Source organism: Scophthalmus maximus, chromosome 4 (assembly GCF_022379125.1).
Source record: "Scophthalmus maximus strain ysfricsl-2021 chromosome 4, ASM2237912v1, whole genome shotgun sequence".
In the NCBI taxonomy this organism is placed as follows: Eukaryota; Metazoa; Chordata; class Actinopteri; order Pleuronectiformes; family Scophthalmidae; genus Scophthalmus; species Scophthalmus maximus.
The window spans coordinates 778,647-800,000 of record NC_061518.1 but is presented as its reverse complement, the minus strand read 5'-3'; the positions used below and the strand labels follow the sequence as shown (position 1 = coordinate 800,000).

At 45.3% G+C, this 21,354-nt stretch overlaps 1 protein-coding gene across 4 annotated transcripts in view; it reads right to left on the bottom strand.

Moving 5' to 3' along the window:
- Window positions 1–18,002, bottom strand: part of kifc3 (kinesin family member C3) — a 34,631-nt gene extending 16,629 nt beyond the window's left edge. The window contains exons 1-2 of one of the 4 annotated variants that reach the window (XM_035627730.2): window positions 17,709–18,002; window positions 131–251 (exon numbers count right to left, since the gene is read on the bottom strand). In XM_035627730.2, the coding sequence (XP_035483623.1) occupies window positions 131–212 (82 nt within the window). In that variant the 5' untranslated portion in view covers window positions 213–251; window positions 17,709–18,002. Of the gene's footprint in view, window positions 1–130; window positions 252–4,472; window positions 4,625–6,543; window positions 7,222–17,708 lie in introns of those variants that run through there. The other 3 variants (XM_035627728.2, XM_035627729.2, XM_035627731.2) reach the window with 3 other exon arrangements.
- Window positions 18,003–21,354: the final 3,352 nt, after the last annotated feature.

Genomic DNA, 21,354 nt, shown 5'->3' with positions numbered 1-21,354 from the left:
ACACACACACACACACACACACACACACACACACACACACACACACACACACACACACACACACACACACACACACACACACTCCCTCCTCCTCCTCCTCCTCCTCCTCTGCGACAGACGTCTGACTCACCGTCCAATGAGATGTCTTGCTTCCAGAGCTCCTGCAGGCAGGGAACGTGGCCGAGGTCCCAGGTCTTTCTTGTGCCGAACATGACCGCCGGGCTTAGCAGAGCGCTGGACCGCCGGACCGGCTGCAAGAACACACACATACACAAGTAGAGTCACGTGTCCCAGACTCCTGCTGAATATGTGCCGATTCTACAGTTTGAGTCTCAGCTTGTTGACACTAAATATTTCAGGTCATATTCACGTTTAACCCATGCACATGTGCACATTCAGTCAAACCGTCTCACTGAAACAGCCGAATCGACTGCGATCAGCTGTTTGCAGTGAATCCAGTGACGAACAGTTGACCGTCACCGAGTCACCGTGACAACGGAGGAAACATAAAAACATCAAGATTCTCTATGGAGTTCTGCAGACTCTGGGTTTCTCTGCTTTCCAGGTGGATTTCTGGATTCTTAGTGTAGATGACATCAGAGACGATGACATCGTCAGGAAGTGATGTCACAGTCAATCTGTAGAAGTATTCATATTTGAGTTGTGAGCGACGTCACCCAATGTGAATTAGTCCGCAACTGAAAATATCCCCAGCGACAGTCGCTATTTCATTTAGGGATGTTAGTTTTTATACAAAAAAATGATAAATAATTAATATTTAGAATGAAAACCAAACTGAACCGGGCCGATGTAGAACATTTAAGAACCAGTTAACTGCAGACAACCTGATGACTCACGACTCAGATACAGAACCAAGAGTCTGTCTGCTTCAAACTGACAGTCGCCAGGCAACAGACGATGCTCAGCTCTGGTCTCAGCTGATTGGTCAGACTCCACTGAGGATAATACCGCAGCAGAACCTCTCCCACGTTCATTTTCCCGTCCGTAGTGAACTCGGACCATCCTCTGACGTTGCGTCTAGCGCCACCATCAGGCAGATAAATCAGAAAACAATTGGAGTCGGAGCAGAGCAGGTGAAATAAATACACAAACATGGAAATGGATAAATCACACACACACACACACACACACACACACACACACACACACACACACACACACACACACACACACACACACACACACACACACACACACACACACACACACACACACACACACACACACACACACACACACACACACACACACACACACACACACACACACACACACACACAGGTGTCACCGTCTCGACCAATCCGGCGACCGCCTCTAAACTGAGCGTTCCTTCTTACCGCTCCACGTCCACAGCGAGGTTTCCTCTCGTACCGCTCTCGGTCCAGCCAGCTCTTATTGATCAGAGTTCCCACCAGGCCGAGCATGATGCCGCCGCCCCCCCCCCCCCCCCTGCTCACATCCCCACGGCCAAACCACTAGTCCCGTTCACACACATCACCGGTCCCGTTCACACACACACATCGTCTGGTCCCGTTCACACGCAGCCGGCGACCTGCTGCGGAGGCTCAGGTGAACCAGCTGAACAGAACACACACACTGACCTAGAGTCAGTTCACCTACCTACGGTCTCCTCAGTGGATCAGAGCCAGGATTACCACCGTCTGACCTCAGATCAGCTGATGATCACTCACGTGTGTGTGACAGTAATCTGTTAATCCACGGAGCAGATGGCCTCTTTAACCCCCGACTGACCATCGCCCTGGTTACGATCAGGTGACAGTGACATTGTGTTCATTCCCTATCTCCCCAGGTGAGACACGTTTCCATCAACCCTCTGGCCAATCACAACCATTCATCTCAAAAGGGGGCGGTTTTGATACGATGACTGACAGACGAGCCCCCTATGAAGCATTTCCATCGAAAATGGAATTTTCACAAAGAGCAGGAGTGTGGCGTTAAACACTGTGAGGTCTGGTCACCATGGCGACACGTGGGGAACACAGACTGTAAGTGAATACGGACGTGGACTCCAGGTCGGAGACTTTGTTCTGATCCGACGTCTAGTGGCAGCGACTGTTTGACCTTTAGTGCGTCTTCATGTAAAAGACAAGCCGCATGTGAGACTCACAGAAGATTTATTCTCACATCAGCACTTCAGGATAAGAAGGTATTACACACACACACACACACACACACACACACACACACACACACACACACACACACACACACACACACACACACACACACACACACACACACACACACACACACACACACACACACACACACACACACACACACACACACACACACACACACACAGTGAAAGTGCGGATTATAGCTTTAGTGCTTTGGACTGAGATGCCGATGCAGAGACACACACACAACACATGAAAGTCTTATTAATGTTGACAGCTACTGACACATACAGTATCTACACACACGCACGCACGCACGCACGCACGCACGCACGCGTTTTCTGTTCCCGAGTTGTTTCTGCAGATCGCGATGTCAATGCCCGGTTGACCTTTGACCTTTCGATATATCAAAAATGTCACCACTTCATCGAATTAGACATTTGTCTAAAACCCTGTCATCATCACCCTATTTATTCTTCACTTTTGACCAAAGACGTGTTTATTTGCGGGGTCACACAGTGACCTATGACCTTTGACCAGATTCAGACGGACAGGAGACGTTTGCTCCGAGATGTTTTCAGCCGTGAAGAAATAAAAAAGTGATTATGATGAAAAAGGCTTTCTGTCATAATTTTTTTTTAAATAAAGTTTCACTTCCTTCGTACTTATCGGACACTTTACGATAAATGTCATCATATTTTCATCTTTCAGCACAAAAGCAGTGAACGGATATAAACCGTGAAAAAAATATGTCAGGTCACTTTGATTTAAATGAGCCACAAATATCACAAATATAAATAACATGTAATATAAAAAAATTTATTGACGCCTCGTCACTGACAAACTGAACAATAGAGAGAAGAAGATGACGATCAAACGCTGAGGGAAGAGAATATTATAATATATAAAACACCCCCCCTCCGCTAAACTGGGTCAAATCATCTCCTCCTGTTCTCCATGTGCTCAAAATATGTCCGCACACGCACACACACACACACACACACACACACACACACACACACACACACACACACACACACACACACACACACACACACACACACACACACACACACACACACACACACACACACACACACACACACACACACACACACACACACACACACACACACACACTAACCTCAATATCTTTGTGACATGTTGAAACATTTGTCTGCAAAATTATTGATTAATAGAAACAACATCATCAGTTGAGTTTTAAAATCCACACATTTTAAAACTACGTCGACATCATTCGTCCACTCGAGCGTTTCACCTTCGCATCAGAAATAATATCAGAGACCTAAAAACACAAGTCACGTGACCATTCACATGTAAAGTAGATCGCTACAAAAACAAAATTCTCTGATGGACGAACAGCGATGGTGAAAATTCAGATCAGGGACGACAGGAAGTGTTAGCGACGATTTGACCTTCACTGCTGGTTCGTCGAATCGTGACCGATGAGAACCAATCAGAGAAGAGATCGTGGGGCATCGTCTGCGTCACCGTCTACAAACTAAAACACAAACCTGGAGTTTTCACACTGAAACGTGAACCAGCAGCGTTTCAACAAGAGGCGAGAAACTCGTGTGGAACGCCAGACGTAACCATAGCGACAGTGATGAGTTTTAAAACTAAAACGTAGTCGTGTGGGCGGAGCCTGAGTTTGTCAGACAGACACACATTTTTTGGGGGAAAAACTGCTGAAGTCACTATGAGACCTGGTGCTGCCAAAATATGTAGCTCCGCCCACACTGCACACCAGGAAGACACCCGTCCTCTCTGCCGTCCAATCACGACCCTGCAGACGTCGGACGTGAACACACCTGATCGTTTCTTCACTTAATCGTCTTTGACAGAAAAGGTCAAACAGCCGAACGTCCGAAAAACACCGAAATATTCAGTCGACAGGAAGTTATGATAAAGAAAATCTGATTCACTGATTCAAATTTTTAAAAAAATGACTGAAATCATTCCTCATGTGTGGAAACAGAAGCAGATGAATCACCTCGACACACGATCCAGTGTTGAAAACAACAGACGTGTTGAAAAACCACTGAGCTTCATTAAAACCTCAGCGGAGACGTCGGCGGACAAAAGGAGGTGAACGAGGCTGGTGCGGCGCCGAGCGAGCGACCACGAGACACACGCTCTGTCTCGTCAAGGAAACGACACTGCATCAGGTTACGGAGCGGCCTCCATCTCATCCACCTCCACCGCTGCTCCGTCTGTACTCAACATGTCTGTTCATCCTCTCATCCTCCCTCCGTCCACCATCTCTGCCTGCGGCCGCCCGGGTCTTACCTCCCTCCATGTGGTTTCAACATCCTCACCGCCGCTGCTGCATCTTCTTCCTCCTCCTCCTCCTCTTCGCCGCCGCAGCTTCACACCGACACACAGCAGCGGGATCGGTGTCAGCGCCACCCGCCAGCGACCCCCTCAACACAGACACACACACAGCTTCCTCCCTCTCTTCGTTTCCCTAGCAACAACACAGCAGCTCCACACCTCCTCCTGCTCCTCTAACTCCGCCCCCCCCCTCCCCCCGCCACCCCGTCGACAGATAAATATTTCAGCCTCAACTGAAGCGTGAGACGCCGCTCCTCCCCCCACCTGAAATATTCAACAGCCCACTGTGTGTGTGTGTGTGTGTGTGTGTGTGTGTGTGTGTGTGTGTGTGTGTGTGTGTGTGTGTGTGGTAGAAACACAATAACAGAACGACAGTGGCATGTGGAGCCGTATCAGTGATTATCGATGGCTTTATTTAATGTAATTTTTCATAAATCACGTCATTGTTTGGTCTTTGAAATGTTTAACGTTACGTTATGATCCTTTAGTTTTATTCTACATCTTCAGATTGTATTTAGTCAGTTGTATTTATGTTTTTTCGTCTGTTTGGAAAAGAAAAAAAAATGTTTTCATCTCTTTTTTAACATTGTGAGATAGTGAAAATTATTATTCGCATTATTTCCAGAGAATAATTCATGGATCTTAATAATACAAATCAGACATATTTACTTTACAAGTGGATATAAAATGTGGATTCATGAAGAGACCGTTGGTTTGAACTCTACTGAGTGACGATCTAGGTTGTGGACAAAAGTGGTGTTTTGCAAGATCACATTGACCTTTGACCACCAAGTTTGTCCAAGTGAAAGTTTGAAGAAATTCCACGTTCAGGAGAACGTGAAGGGTTTTTTACCACGTGAAGTTAAATATGATTAATGTTCATCATTATTCATGTTTGGTGCTGAACTTCAGTAAAGGGTCATAAACAACAGTCTGACGCGACAGTGAGCGATGACCTGTCAGGCAGATTATCATCATCATCATCATCATCGTCAGATGATGAAACCGTGGTTACATAACCGACCCAGAACACCGTCCACACGTAACCAGTGGATTTCAGACATTAATGTTTCACATCATGTGATCGGGAAACGTCACGCTGTCCATCAAAGACTCAACATGGAACATCACTCTGACTGGTCCACACAGTCTCCATGACAACAGAGACTCACCACATCGATAAAAGACCGAGACCAGAACCATGACACCAGATCACGTCCACGCCACAGACGGAGCTTATGACCCAGGGGTGCGGTCGGATCTTCTCTTCCTCTCTGCTGTTCCTCGACCTCATTGGAAAAGTTCACGAGGTCGAGGAAATGTGTCAAGGAGGATTCATAGGAAAAGAGAATCCGACTCCACTGACTCTGAACCACGTCATCATGTGACGGTGGATGTTGTTGATGAAGATGAACAACAAAAACCTCAGCGGCTCCATCAGCATGTTTCAGTGTTTTATGATTCATACGTAACAGTAACTGACATCTGGGTCATATTCATACTCTTCTTCTTCTTCAGATTGAATCGTTAACATTTGTGCATGACGCGTCATGTTAAATATCGCTGCTGCAATGAATTGTGGGTCTATATCTCCTTTCCTTGTCAAATAGGAAGCTCCAGTGTGTCCTCTGCTAAAGGAGAGAGGAGAGGAAGCGTTGAAGCTCCTTTCCTAAACATTCAGAGAATCCTAACAGCTCCTATCATGGTGCGGAGGAAATATTTCTGGGTCACTTCAAGATGTAAGAATCTTCCTTAGCAAAATTCTACAATTCGCCCGCACCCCCGTGCTGCAGCCAGACACCAGGGGGCGATCGTGAGGATTTGGCTTCACTTTGGTGGAGCAGGTCCAAACGCGAGCGACAGTGTCGACCTCTGATCGGCGCCGTGAACCAGAACCAACAGATTTGAATGTCACTGTCGTCAGAGACTCTGGAAACATCAAATGAGATTTAGACCTCAAACTGGGACGTCGGGGGTTTTTCCTCCTCAGCAGAACAACGCGACGTCTTTCACCTCGTGACCTCACCTGAACTCGTCTCCTGCTGTCGGAGACGTAGCGAGCGCCTCCTCCTCCTCCTCGCCTCCTCCTCCCTCCCGCCCTGCAGCTCGTCGGTCCTCTCTGATCCACCGTCCTCAGCGACTCGTGTCCACGACCCTGAGTCCCGTTCGCTTCGCGGGGCTCGGCCACACCCCCGTCCCCCGGACCACCTCTCCGCCCCGCAGCCTCCGCCGGCCCGCCGGGCTCCGCGGCCTTGCTGCGCCTCTTGAAGAGGCTGTGGAGGGTGAGCAGCGCCAGGGTGCACAGGACGAACATGACCCCGTCCCACGGGTCCAGGTTCCCGTCCCGCTCGGCTCAGGGTCGTCGCGGGAGGAGGTTCGTCTTCATCCTGAAGAACCAGGGCTCGGTTGTTCTCGTCCGAACGTCTCCTCGCGGCTCATGGGCTGTTTTTAATCTGCCGTAGTGTTGGTTTAATCCTCTCTCACTCTCTCTCCCTTCACTTCTCTGCCTCACCTGATTCACCTCTGTCCAGGATCACGCCCCCTTCTGATTGGACGTCACATTTCCACAGAACTGATAACAACCTCCGCACCCTGTCCCGTCCTGGGTTTCTCCACAGGTAACCAGAGCCAGGAGGAGGAGGAGGAGGAGGAAGAGGAGGCTCCGGTGAAACTCAACACAACTCCACTCAACTTCTTAGACTTCGACGCTCCCAGGTCACAGCTGCTGCTGCAGTGAATCCATAAGTTTGAAGGAAAGAGGAAATAAATTCACTGAAGTTTCACTCATGATCTTATCTGGGGTCAAAAGAGGCAAAAATGTTCACACACAAAAACTAAACTTTGGTGAGAGGAAAAAAAATACAGATAAATAAAATATAGTTGAAGAAGAAACTACTTTATAAAAATCATTTTTAAGCAGAATTTAGATTTTCCTTTAACCAAACCAAATGTTTTGTTCAATTTAAAATAAAATCAATAATTCAGACTTCTAGTTTTGTTTTTGCTCAGAAAAAGTTTTTAAAAAGTCGAGGTTAAGAATGACCTCAAGTTTCTGTCCAATCCCAGTTCCCGTTTCGATTTTGCGACTTTTGCGTCCGAATTAAAATCCTGAGCCAAAGTGATCTGACGAGGAAATGTCTGATCCAAGAATCAAAGACGGAGAAAGAAACCAAAGTGCTGCAAAACCTTTGAGAAAGGTTTGTTTTTCCAGGCGAGCAGGAAACCAACAATCCTCCGATCACATCCTGCAGATTCTCCGCTCGGTTCGTTAGTTCGTTAGCGAGTCGTCAGATCAGTCCGTGTCCTGATTGGACGAGCTGCAGCGACAGGTTCGGGACGGGTCCCGAGAGTCGACCTGAAAGAACTCATCAGACTCTTGTGACAGTGGATCAGATTAAAGCTGCGGCAGGTCGACTCTTCACCAGAGAGAGAGGGAGAGAGAGAGACAGAGAGAGAGAGAGGGAGAGAGAGAGGGAGAGAGAGAGAGAGAGACAGAGAGAGAGAGAGGGAGAGAGAGAGGGAGAGGGAGAGAAAGAGACAGAGAGAGAGAGAGGGAGGGAGAGACCCTCCACTCGCCCGCCTCTCCCTCCCCGTCCCGGGACCATCTGTTGTCGCTGAAGGATAAAACTCCCCGACGAACGCGGCCTGATGATGATGATGATGATGATGATGTAACAACAGGTCACCAGCTTCTTCACATGAGGCTTTTCATGAATAATTTGATATTATTAGGGCCCGAGCTCCACTGTGGAAGTCCTTGAACTATTATTGCTATTATAATTATGCAAATAAATCACTGACTTGAGGCACTGAACGTGCTCCGACGCGCCCGAAAATTTTGCACACGCATCAGAACCGGTGAAAACATATATATTTTTATGTTTACATTTTATGTAAAATTAATTATTTATTTTCTTAATACAAGTTCTATATGTTTGGTTGTATTTATGTTTTCTTTTAATTTATAGTTATTTATGTTAAAGTTTATGGTTAAAATAAAATATCAAGCCACAATTACATGTCTTTGTCTTAAAGGTTTGATAACAACGTCAAAGGAATCATTGACAAATTAAAAATTATATACATATGCCAATGTATGGGTAATGGAAATCCTTTTACTCCCCAAAATCAATATCGGTCTGGCTCTACATAGAATGTGTATTATTTTTAATACAATATGTATTTTTTTTATTTCTAAGAAAACGCAACACAAAAAATCAAACCAGAGCTCTATGAAAAAGAAAAAAAAAAGGTGCAGATCTTTCAGCTAATCAACTCTGGACATTTACAGATTTCCAGATCATAAAAAGACTTTTATTTTGAAAGCCTGACTCGAAACAGTTTTGAAAACGATGTTGTCCCGCTGATGTGACGCAGACTTCCTGCTGCGGAGATCAGATTCAAACTGTCGCCAGTCGTTCACGTAAAGTTAACGTACGACAGAAGCCTCGTCGACCTCGTTGCTCAGTGTCCCATAAACCCTCGTCCCATATACGTGACCGAGTCGGGGATTCTGGGAGCTGACAGTCCCAATCACAGCCCGTGAATCGTGATGCGTGGTTGTGATTGGCCCGCGGTCGGTTCAGGAACTGACTGTATACAGTGGTGACCCGTCCTGAGACTGTACTGTACAACAGAGCATTGACTGTTTCTGGAACAAAAGGGGGGACGTTTCCAGTCCGTCGACCACGTTCAGGGTCCTAATGGGGGGGGGGGGGGGGTCGACACGGCGACCGGTCACATGGTCTGACACTTCAAAAACAAGTCTCACATATCAAACTATGATTCACACAGAGGTCACAGGGATCTGAAGGTCGTCTAATAGTCGAAGAAAAGAGTAGTAGTAGTCGAAGAGGAATAAATAATAGTCGAAGTAGCAGTAGTAGTAGACGAAGTAGAAAAAGAAGAAGTATTGGTCGAAGAAGAAGAAGTAGTCGAAGAAGAAGTTTTAGTTGTCGAAGAAGTAGTAGTAGTAGTCGACGAAGAAGAAGAGGTAGTAGTATTAGCAGTCGAAGAAGAAAAAGAGGTAGTAGTCAAACAATAAGTAGTAGTAGTAGTCGAAGAAGAAGAGGTCGTAGTCAAAAAAGAAGAAGTAGTAGTAGTCTAAGAAAAAGAAGAAGTAGCAGTCGAAGAAAAAGCACTAGCAGTCGAAGAAGAAGTAGTAGTACTAGCAGTCGAAGAAGAAGTAGTAGTACTAGCAGTCGAAGAAGAAGTAGTAGTACTAGCAGTCGAAGAAGAAGAAGAAGAAGTAGTACTAGCAGTCGAAGAAGAAGAAGAAGAAGTACTAGCAGTTGAAGAAGAAGAAGTAGTAGTACTAGCAGTCGAAGAAGAAGAAGTAGTACTAGCAGTCGAAGAAGAAGAAGTAGTAGTAGTAGCAGTCGAAGAAGAAGAAGTAGTAGTAGTAGCAGTCGAAGAAGAAGAAGAAGTAGTACTAGCAGTCGAAGAAGAAGAAGTAGTAGTAGTACTAGCAGTCGAAGAAGAAGAAGAAGTAGAAGTACTAGCAGTCAAAGAAGAAGAAGAAGTAGAAGTACTAGCAGTCGAAGAAGAATAAGTAGTAGTACTAGCAGTCGAAGAAGAAGAAGAAGAAGTAGTACTAGCAGTCGAAGAAGAAGAAGAAGAAGAAGAAGAAGAAGAAGTAGTAGTACTAGCAGTCGAAGAAGAAGAAGAAGTAGTAGTACTAGCAGTTTGTTGTTATGAACTAAAGAATTCTGCACAAAACAAACTTGTGATAAAAATCAAATCAGTCAGCGAGTGTTCAGTCGGCGGCGACGCCCTCAAATCAAACGCCGTCTGACCTGCCAACTTCATCAAACAGTAACGGATTAAAAACAATAAAATGTTCCAGACAAGTTTATCAGATTAGACTCTGACACGTTAAATATCACTGACCTCTTTAAATCAACACAGAGGTGATGTGAAGGTCACCTGCCTTGTGGGGGGGGGGGGGGGCTCAGGTGTGTTGGTAACCGGAAGAAGTTCAGATCCTCCGGATTAGAGCAGATTAGTGGAAAGAGCTTTGTCTCGTCTTTTAAGAGGTTTTTAAATAAAGGATTTGAGACTGAAACGTTTCGGGTGCTCGCAGGTCGCTTCCATGGCGACACAGCGACAGATCAGAAGTCGCCCTCTGCTGGTGATTCACAGAACACACGGTTTCACGCATTTCCGCATTGGCTTCATTTCTTTCGGACCCGGTGACTACGTCCATTTCTATACAGTCTATGGCTCGGACCAAGAACTGAAGGTTCCATCAAAAAATATAAATCATATCGCCACAATGCCACAATGCTTTCAACTGAGCAACTCCTCATAGTACAAAATGGCCGCCACCAAAGCTCGGAAGAAAGACTCCGACAGAGGAAACCTTTGATCAGTCACGTGAGCTGAACCTATTCTGCAAAGTTATTTCCATTTCGCATTTTGCACATTAACTGTTTTTCTGCAAAGAATAAAAAACACCTCGAGTGAGCGAATAAACTTTTTTGGCAAATCACAAACTTTTTCTGAATTTTCGCCATTTCCATCAGCTTTTTCTTTTTTCAAAAACTGTCCTCAGGCAGAGAAGAAGAAATGATGAGAAAGGGAAATAATAAAACTCAGCAAATGTGATTATCCTCAATTTATTTCTTTTTCAGGCTTCAATCTCGATTGTAATCACTGCAGCTGCAGTCCGGCGGTTTACAGATTCATGCACTGCTCACTGCACACGCCCAGTCCAGCTCCTATTCTAGGAGCAAATTACAGAGTGAGAGTGGAAACACACACACACACACACACACACACACACACACACACACACACACACACACACACACACACACACACACACACACACACACACACACACACACACACACACACACACACACACACACACACACACACACACACACACACACACACGTAACATGGTTGTGACGTGACATCAGTCATCTGAAAAACGAAAGGAGAGAGTGAAGGAGGAGGAGAAGAAGGAAAAGCTGACGGAGAAGGAAACCGCTCGGGGGGGATGAGGAGGAGGAGGGAGAGGAGGAGGGGGGGGGGGGGTCCTCCCTCCTCTCTCTGATGTTTTACTTTCCTCTCCAGTGCCGTGGTTAGCCTAGCTTAGCACAAACACTGGAAGCAGAGGGAAACTGCTAGCCAACAGTAACTCCGAGGAAAAAAAGAAAACTAAGTCCACCTTCCAGCAAGCTGGACGAGCTCCAGATGTGAGACAGATGTGAGACAGATGTGAGACAGATGTGTCGGAGCAGGAAACCGTTAAACATCTCAGAGTCTGAAGGTGAGTGAGAGCGGGATCAGGACCATGTGACGACTCAGGAACATTTTCTTTAGAATGAATAATAACAAACTGATGTTCTAGTTTCCAATTGTCCTTGAACTGATAATGTGTTACGTTCACTTACAAAACATACAGCGTGAACTTAAACGTTTAAATTTTCATTTAAAAAAACTACAAAATCACTTTATTCTTCACGTCTAATTTATATATTAATATAAATTTCTCTTATTCTGTATAAAACATTAATTGGCCTCAGATCGACATGTGAAGAAGAAAACATGAGTCTGTTTTATGTTTAACATTATGAGTTTTTGTTTTTTAAATTTAAAAAAGTTGCAGCACGTAAAAATCAAAAGGTAAAAAAAAATCCAAAAACTTTCTTTTCTGTTTATATGAAGGTGATGTTTTATCTGACAAGGGAACACATCACATATATGACTCAATGTTCAATTTATAGAGTGCAAACATCACCGTAAATGAAACAATGAATTATTAGTTATCAATTAGTTCAGTTTAAATTGTTTAATCCAAAAAATCTCAAACTTTCTTATTGCTCCCAGTTTGTCATATTTTTTGACTGAGTAGCTTCACAACTATTTTATTGTAAACAAATATATAAATATATCTATATATAGATCTATGGAAAAATAAACTGACGAGCTGAAACTCCAGACATGTGTCTATCATATATATCTATATTTTTCCGTCACATCACAAAACAGAGCAGCGTCCAGCCAGAAGCCCTGCGGCATCATGGGAGATCTGGCTCCACAGCGCCACCTGCTGGACTCATGTGGAGCAGCCAGAGAGTCTGCAGCCGTCTGGTTTAAATCTCACACACACACACACACACACACACACACACACACACACACACACACACACACACACACACACACACACACACACACACACACACACACACACACACACACACACACACACACACACACACACACACACACACACACACACACACACACACACATGATTACCGATAATCAAAGTAGTTTTGTGTTAACTGATTGTATCTTTTATAACGATTTCACAAACCCGTCGCCGTGACGACGGAGGCCGCTGTCGCAGCGCCGAAGGCTTTTTTGTGAAATCTTCACATCTTCTGATTTGATTCAGTTTTCCTTCTCGGATCCTATTGCTCGTCGTTCACGCCTCCTCGGTCTGAACGCGTCCCAAGTTAATCTAACGTCCTCAGTTGACTGAACCTCCTGCTGCTGCTGCGGTTTCCCAGAAGATTTCACTCCCGGCGGACACTGAACGCACCTACTGAACGTCAACTAAGCCTGTGGGGGCGGTCGAATTGTCAAATGTGCCCCTGAAGTGTTTCCTCAGCACCATGATAGGATCTGTTGAGATTCTTCGACACTTCCTCTCCTCTCTCCTACACTGGAGCTTCCTTTGAAAAATATAGACCCACAATTCATTGCGGCAGCGATATTTAACGCGAACAATTCAATCTGAAGTATAAGGAGAAGAGGAGTATTAATATGACCCAGATGTAAGTTACTGTTACATATGAATCATAAAACACTGAAACATGCTGATGGTTTTTGTAGTTCATCTTCAGAAATGTGTCGTTGTGACACCGTCACATGACGACACAGTTTACAGCGTCAGCGGAGTCGGATTCTCATTTCCTAGGTCCTGTGAATCCTCCTTGACTCCTTTCCTTGACCTCATGGCGTTTTCCATAATAATAGCAGAGAGGAAGGACAATTCGACCGCACCCAAGAAGAAGAAGAAGAAGAAGAAGAAACGACCTGCAGATTCAAACAGACCTCAGCTGATGGAACAGACTCAGACGTGAAACTCTCAGTTAATCTTTGACGAGGGGCTCAACAGCCTGAACAATCACCACGGTTACGCCTCCACGTCACGCCCGACGACCACATACCAACCACTGCCACACTGCACTGTATGTACACTACATGTGTCTGTGCCACAGTTTCATAGTGATACAACATTTTTACACAACACAAAAAGATTTCTGACGTTTTGTGCTGTAGCTTCATCGTGGGTCTGACGTGTCTCACACACACACACACACACACACACACACACACACACACACACACACACACACACACACACACACACACACACACACACACACACACACACACACACACACACACACACACACACACACACACACACACACACACACACACACACACACACACACACACACACACACACAGGTCAGTGGACGACCCCCTCGACCTCGACCCTCAAATCAGTGAATGTGTAACTTATTCAAAATGTTCCTCATCGTGTTGTTTTCAGTCTGACACGTCAGTGAAGCGTCCGACCCTCCGTGATGTGGCGGCTGCTGCTGCTCGACGAAATAAAAACCTGCAGACAAAAACTGACTTTATTTATAGAAAATCTTGTGGGGAGACTCCGCCCTGCTGATGTCACTGTCATCACACACACACACACACACACACACACACACACACACACACACACACACACACACACACACACACACACACACACACACACACACACACACACACACACACACACACACACACACACACACACACACACACACACACACACACACACACAGGAAACCAGGGAGTGTGTCTGGTTCCCAAATGTCCTCATGACAACAGTGAGGACGTTCAGCTGCTGCTCACTGTTGTTTCTCGGGTTGTAGGATTATGGGATCAGATTAGGTTTGTTATTATTTTGTGCTTGTGAAATAAAAAAAAAGTTTTGCTTGTGTAGCCCAATTAAAATTTGTAGGAATATATTCAACAGTAAGACGGACACACAAATTTCCATTTTCTGCATGTGACCCTGAAGTTACAGCTACAAACCACAGACTGTATATAAACATGGACGTTAAGTCACCGGGTCCAGAAAGAGCCTGAAGCCTGTGTTCTGTGTTCTGTGTACTGACCAGCAGAGGGCGACTCTATTAGAACGTGACTGTACTTCACACTTGATTTATAATGTCAGTAAAACATTTCCCTGAGGAGTTTATGGTTCAATCTCTAGTTTCAAGTCTTCTTCAACACATGATGTTCATTTTGTACACTATGATCCATTTACAGTCAAACAGACCATAAAGCATGTATTAGGGGCCATGGATACAGTGTGATTGACAGCTGGTACCTTCCAATCGGTGCATGGCCGCAAGTGTAGGTGGACAAGCTCTCACTTGGACCACACCCCCAATTCTATGTCCAGTTGCAAATAACCCAACATGGCGCTGGTCGAAATGTGAAAATGGCCGCTCACGAACCAACTTCCTACAAACTCAAGAGTTTACCCTCATGAATCTGTGACCCCGTCTTTACTCCTGAGCTGAAGAGCCAATCAGCACGTTGCCTAATGAAATCAAACTGTCCAATCGGGGCAGAAGAAGCTCCGCCCCTAAACCGGCTAAAACCTCCTGCAGTCTGCAAACTGGGACATTAGCCTAGCTATCATGCTAACCGGCATACACATTTCTGACTCCATCCCTACTCCTGAGCCAATCAGCACATTTCCTGATGAAAACTGTCTAATCTTGGCAGAAGAAGCCCCGCCCACAAGCCGGCTCTTGGCTCGAGCCCCCTCCAGTCTGCCAACTGCCGATGTTAGCAGTAACTATGGCGGCATCTGGTGGTAAATTTGCAAAAATCAACCAACTGAACGACCAATGGGGGACAATTTATGGTGGCGCACCACTGATTCCATTTCCGTCAGTGTCTTAAAATTCAACGTGAACGCGACGTATTCTGGAGCATTTAGTTCAACAACCGTATTCAACACGACGTAGAAACATGGAGACTCACACGGAGGTCGGTCCACCTCATGGAACTATATTTAACTCATATATGAACACAAAGTTATACACAATATATTCAATATCTGTGAATAAGTTCTTCTGAATATTACACACTGGAGCTTTAAGCTCGTGGTTTATTATTTTCAGTCACATCAAAATGTGAAGTGCACTAGATCCAGGTCATTCAATCAGCCATCGACCAATGACGGAGCAGAGCTGCGAGCGGACGGAGAGTCACCTTCCGAAAACTCTCTGGTTCAAACCATTTGAATTATAGTTTTTATCACTACCTGTAGTTTTATTTCTATCAAACTGTAGTTTCCAAACGAGGGTTTTTAATAATCAGAGTCTCTGCGGCCGAGTCGGCCTGTGAACACGTTTCAGCTCGACCTACATTTCAGTTTCAGTCAGTCACAGTGAAGCCGTTTATCTTCTACAATTCAATTATATAATTTAGTTTCCAACATTTACTGACTGTAAATAAAGATGGACGTGATAAGCTCCTTAGAGTGAAGCCAAATCATCAGGATCGCCCCCTGGTGGCTGGCTGCAGTATTCGTAGATTAAATTGGTCTTTATATAAAGTCGCAGATCATCTTTATAAAGTCACTGATCGTCTTTATATACAGTCAGTGATCGTCTTTATATACAGTCACTGATCGTCTTTATATAAAGTCGCAGATCATCTTTATATACAGTCACTGATCATCTTTATATACAGTCAGTGATCGTCCACACTAACATACCTGAAAACACGTCACATGACTTTCTTGTACACTGGTCATGTGGTGTAAACAGAAAGTAGATTGTCTCCACTGCAGTTAGTTGCCTAGTTACAGAAAATCCTCTGAAGGGGGAACAGCGATTGTGAAGTCAGAACAGGGATTTCTGAAATCAGTACAGTAGTACAGTAGTACTGCAGCAGTGCAGTACAGTACAGTAGTATTACAGTGGTACAGTACAGTAATATTACAGAAGTTGTACAGAAAAGTCAGGGACCATAAAATCAAAATGTGATTTAATGTTTTCTGTTGTATTGAGTTTCGAGCTGCAGGAGAAAATTAGAGGACTAAATGTTGGTTTATGTTGGATTCATTTTTATAACGAAATCAATTTTTTAAATTAAATTGATGCATTTCAGCCGAGTCCCTCTCATTACCATAGAAGCACAAACGTGTGTGTGTGTGTGTGTGTGTGTGTGTGTGTGTGTGTGTGTGTGTGTGTGCGCGTGTGTGCGCGTGTGTGTGTGGACCAGGTGAGGCAGAGGCTCTTTTGTTCGACTGAAAACCGCTGAGGGAAGAGAAGAGCTTTGAAATGATGGAAGCTGCTGGACGGTCGCATGAAAAGAGACATTTCACTGTGACAGACAGGGAGAGTGAGACAGGCACAGTGACACAGACACAGTGAGACAGATACAGTGACACAGTGAGACGGACACAGTGAGACAGTGAGACAGACGCAGTGAGACAGATAGTGACAAAGACATAGAGAGACAGATACAGTGACAAAGACATAGAGAGACAGATACAGTGACACAGTGAGACAGACACAGTGACACAGTGAAATGGACACAGTGACACAGATACTGTGAGACAGTGAAACGGACACAGTGAGACAGACACAGTGACACAGTGAAACGGACACAGTGACACAGTGACACAGTGAGACTGACGCAGTGAGACAGATACCGTGACATAGTGAGACAGACAGAGAGACAGCAACAGTGAGACAGACGCAGTGAGACAGATACAGTGACACAGTGAGACAGTGAAACAGACACAGCGAAACAGTTACACAGTGAGACAGACGTAGTGAGACAGATACAGTGACACAGTGAGACAGACACAGAGAGACAGATACAGTGAAACAGTTATACACACAACAGAAAAAAACAACAGACACAACAGACATACAGACAGACAACAGACAACAGACAGACATACAACAGACAACAGACAGACACACAACAGACAACAGACAGACATACAACAGACAACAGACAGACACACAACAGACAACAGACGGGGACAGTGCGGACCGTGGAGGGACAACGTGTCCTCTTGACTTTTCTGCCGCGAAACGTCAGACGGAACAAACTTTTCCTCACCTCTGGTCCCGAGCAGCGACTCTCCTCCTCCTCCTCTCTTCTCTTCTCTTCTCCTTCTTCTCGTCGTCTCCTCCTCCACCTCTCTTCTCCTCCTCTCCTTCCCTCCTTCTCTTCTCTCCTCTTCTCTTCTTCTTCGTCTCGTCGCAGTAAATCTCTTCCAGTTTCTCTCGGTGGAAGAAGTTTACGGTTGTTAACTTGTGGATCACAGGTTCGGACCGGGCCGCGGACCCGGTCGGTCGGTCGGTCTGTCGCCGGTCGGTCGGTCGGTCGGTCGCCGGTCGGTCGGTCGGTCGGTCGCCGGTCGGTCGTCGGTCGTCGGTCGGTCGCCGGTCGGTCGGTCGGTCGCCGGTCGGTCGGTCGGTCGTCGGTCCGGTCTGTCGCCGGTCGGTCGGTCGGTGTCTCCGGCGGCGTCGCTCCGCGTCGTTTCCCTCAGGAGTGAGTCTGACTGTGCTACGTTCGAGGACTGTCGGACATGTGGCTACTGTGTGTGCTGAGCGCGCATGGGCGAAGGGCGGGGACAAAAAGTAGTGACTTTATAGAGATGAGGGCGGGAAGGATTGTTAACACTCACCATCATTCACCGCATCACAACGATGAGTTATTAGACTGTAAAGTACAAGTACAGTCAAAAACATTTGTAGAAAACACATTTCACAAAACGAGTGTTTCGTGAAAGGTCAATGTGTTTTGACCCTCAGGGCCACGTTCTCTTTCTCAAGTCTGATTTTTCCTGAATGTTTCAAAGTAATAGTTTGGAAAATGAGCTTATTAGCATATTTTGAAAGAGTCAGCTAAGAAGATGAACATCATTTGCATCATGTAGCGTTGAGCTATCGCACACGAGATGTGGACAGTTCAAGGTACTTTAGGTCGAACCCTTTCACACATGATGTTCCGTTTCAAGACTACGTGTGGAGCTGGACAATCTGTAGAGTCTGCCTTTAAGTACAGTTAGTTAGCTTAGCTTAGCATAGCATAGCATAAAACCATAAAGCTAGCAAGAGGAAACAGTTAGCTTTGGCTCAGGTTCTGCTTTGGGCGCTCGGAACGACGTCACACCCGAATAAACCCAGGTTGATTGCGTTCCAGTCGCACAATTGGCCGGAAGTCGAGGAACAAGATGGACGTCTGTTAGCCGTTGTTAGCAACACCAGTTCATAATAACGCATTACGCGGCATTTCGCGCATACGAAGGCCCCGGTGACACGTCCACAGAAAGTCATTGGACAGTTAATACGTGCTCGGCAAATTGAATGAGACACAAATAAGACAGAAGTGACAGTTAACAGAACAAACTACAGCTTCCACTTACTGTTGATTCTTATTGCAATTCGTATATTTTAAATTTAAATTTATTTGTGTATATATTGTATATATTTTTAATGTGTGATGTGTAAAACGTGCTGCTGCTACACCGGAATTTCCCAGTTTGGGATGAATAAAGTATCTATCAATCTATCTACAGGGAGCAGCCATCTTGGATTTCGAAGTCGGGGATGTTGGGTTCCTCCGACCTTCGCGTCACAACTACCGACTTGCGGGTCGGTAATTCCGAATGTCCGAGGTATAATGGAACGCACCGATAGTTCCAGAACATGTAACTCCTCCTGTGGTTTTGACTTCTCTGTTTGTGGACAAACAAGATAAAACACGTCGGTCACTGAGCTTCAGAAGAGCTGCAGCTGCAGTTATGAGCTCGCTGCAGCTGTCAACAGCTATAATTACTCTTATTACTATTTCACTCTTTAAAAAACGACAAATGAATTAATAAATCAGCGGTGTGCAGTCTGGGGGTTTCATGTGCAGTTGGTGGAAACTCAGAGGGCGGAGTCGCAGCTCTGCACACGAGACTAAAACACCAAACTGATAAAAGTCTTAGACAAACAATCGAATGACACATTCATCTCTGTGATTATTTCGGACCCACTTCCAGCACATTAGTCCTGCAACACGATTCTCTATTTTACGGAGAGTGTGCCGTGCCAGTGGACCCTGAAGGCAGCGTCACTTACTGTACACATGACAGACACACACAGTAAACGCATCGAGTCGTCGGTTCGACCGCAGAGCAACGAGCATGTCGGGGATAAAACAGTGGCTCACTGTTGTGACCTCGACGTCCCACAGGACGTTTGACTGCGGCATTCTGGGAAATTATCATACTATAACTCTTCCCTCTCACTTCTGCCACGTCGTTAAGAAAGTCAATATCTTTAAAGCTACAGTGTGTAATATTAAGAAGAACTTGTTCCCGGAAATTTAACATATTGTCCATAACTATGTGTTCATATAAGAGTAGTTCCATGAGGTGGACCGACCTCCGTGTGAGTCTCCATGTTTCTACGTCGTGTTGAATACGGTTGTTGAACTAAACGCTCCAGAATACGTCGCGTTCACGTTGAATTTTCAGACGCTGCTGGAAACAGGAAATGGAATCAGCGGTGCGACACCATAAAGTGTCCCGTCGGTCGCTCTGTTGGTTGCAGTTTGACACTTTACCACCAGGCGCCAGAAATTTTCTATAATTACACAATGGTGCTTTGAGTTTTGATAATTTCTCAGGCGATTAGTGTCATTATCATTAATCTGTTGATTCATTTCCTAGATCGTGTGTCCAAAACTCCAACATGTTTTGTTTTGTCCACACACCAAAGATATTCAGAGAATTTTGACTTGAAGCGTTTAATCGATTATCAGAATAGTTGGTGATTCGTCTAGTAGTCGATTACTAATCGAATAATCGATTGACTATAATCATTTCTCTCTTGGGGAGCGCAGGGGTCTGCAGGTAGGAACCCTTTCATTAGTTCTGTTCAGGATCAACATGTGGAACTCTCAAACCACACAGACTAAAAATGGATCCTGATCTTTTTAAGCTCCGGCCTGAATCAAGGACGAGGTCACGATTGATCCGGTGCCGGTCGTTTCAGTCTGTCGCTGTGTTGTTCTGTTTCTTTCGTCATGTGTTTTGAAGCTTGGTCGATAACATGAGCTGAAAGCTGTTGATGGAGGAAACAGATGGAAACCAGAACGTCGCTCAGATCTGCAGCAACAGTCTCCTGATGAAACCACATTCATTCAAATCCACCGGATCAAATCTCTCACACTCACAGATTCTGTTTTTTTATTAAGATCCATGAATGATTCTCTGGACAACGGATTCTGTCTTGGTCCACGTTCCGTCCTTTCACCAAGTGTCGTGGAAACATTTTTATTTATAAACTGTATGTTCACGTTACATTTGGTACAAACATTAAAAAGCTGTCATGCTGATCTAGGAGCCGCTGTACTGTACACGTGCAGCGCCACACCTTCTTCTTCTTCTACTGTCTATAATCAGCAGTGATGATGATGATGATGTCGCTTCCTGTGTCCGCCTGCAGCTCTCTGCTCCTTTTCTTAATGTTTCTCCGTTTCCCCCTTCGGCTCAGAGCGACACAATGAGAGTTCCCTCTGCTTCCTGGAGCCTTTCCTGTCTCTCTCTCTCTCACACACACACACACACACACACACACTCACACACACACACACACACACTCTTTCCATACTTGTTGGGAGGGGCACCACATGTTCCTCAGCAGCTGTGTTTACCCTCACAGAGCAGCTCAGTGGCGCCCTCTAGCAGCATAGAACTGGTACAACACAC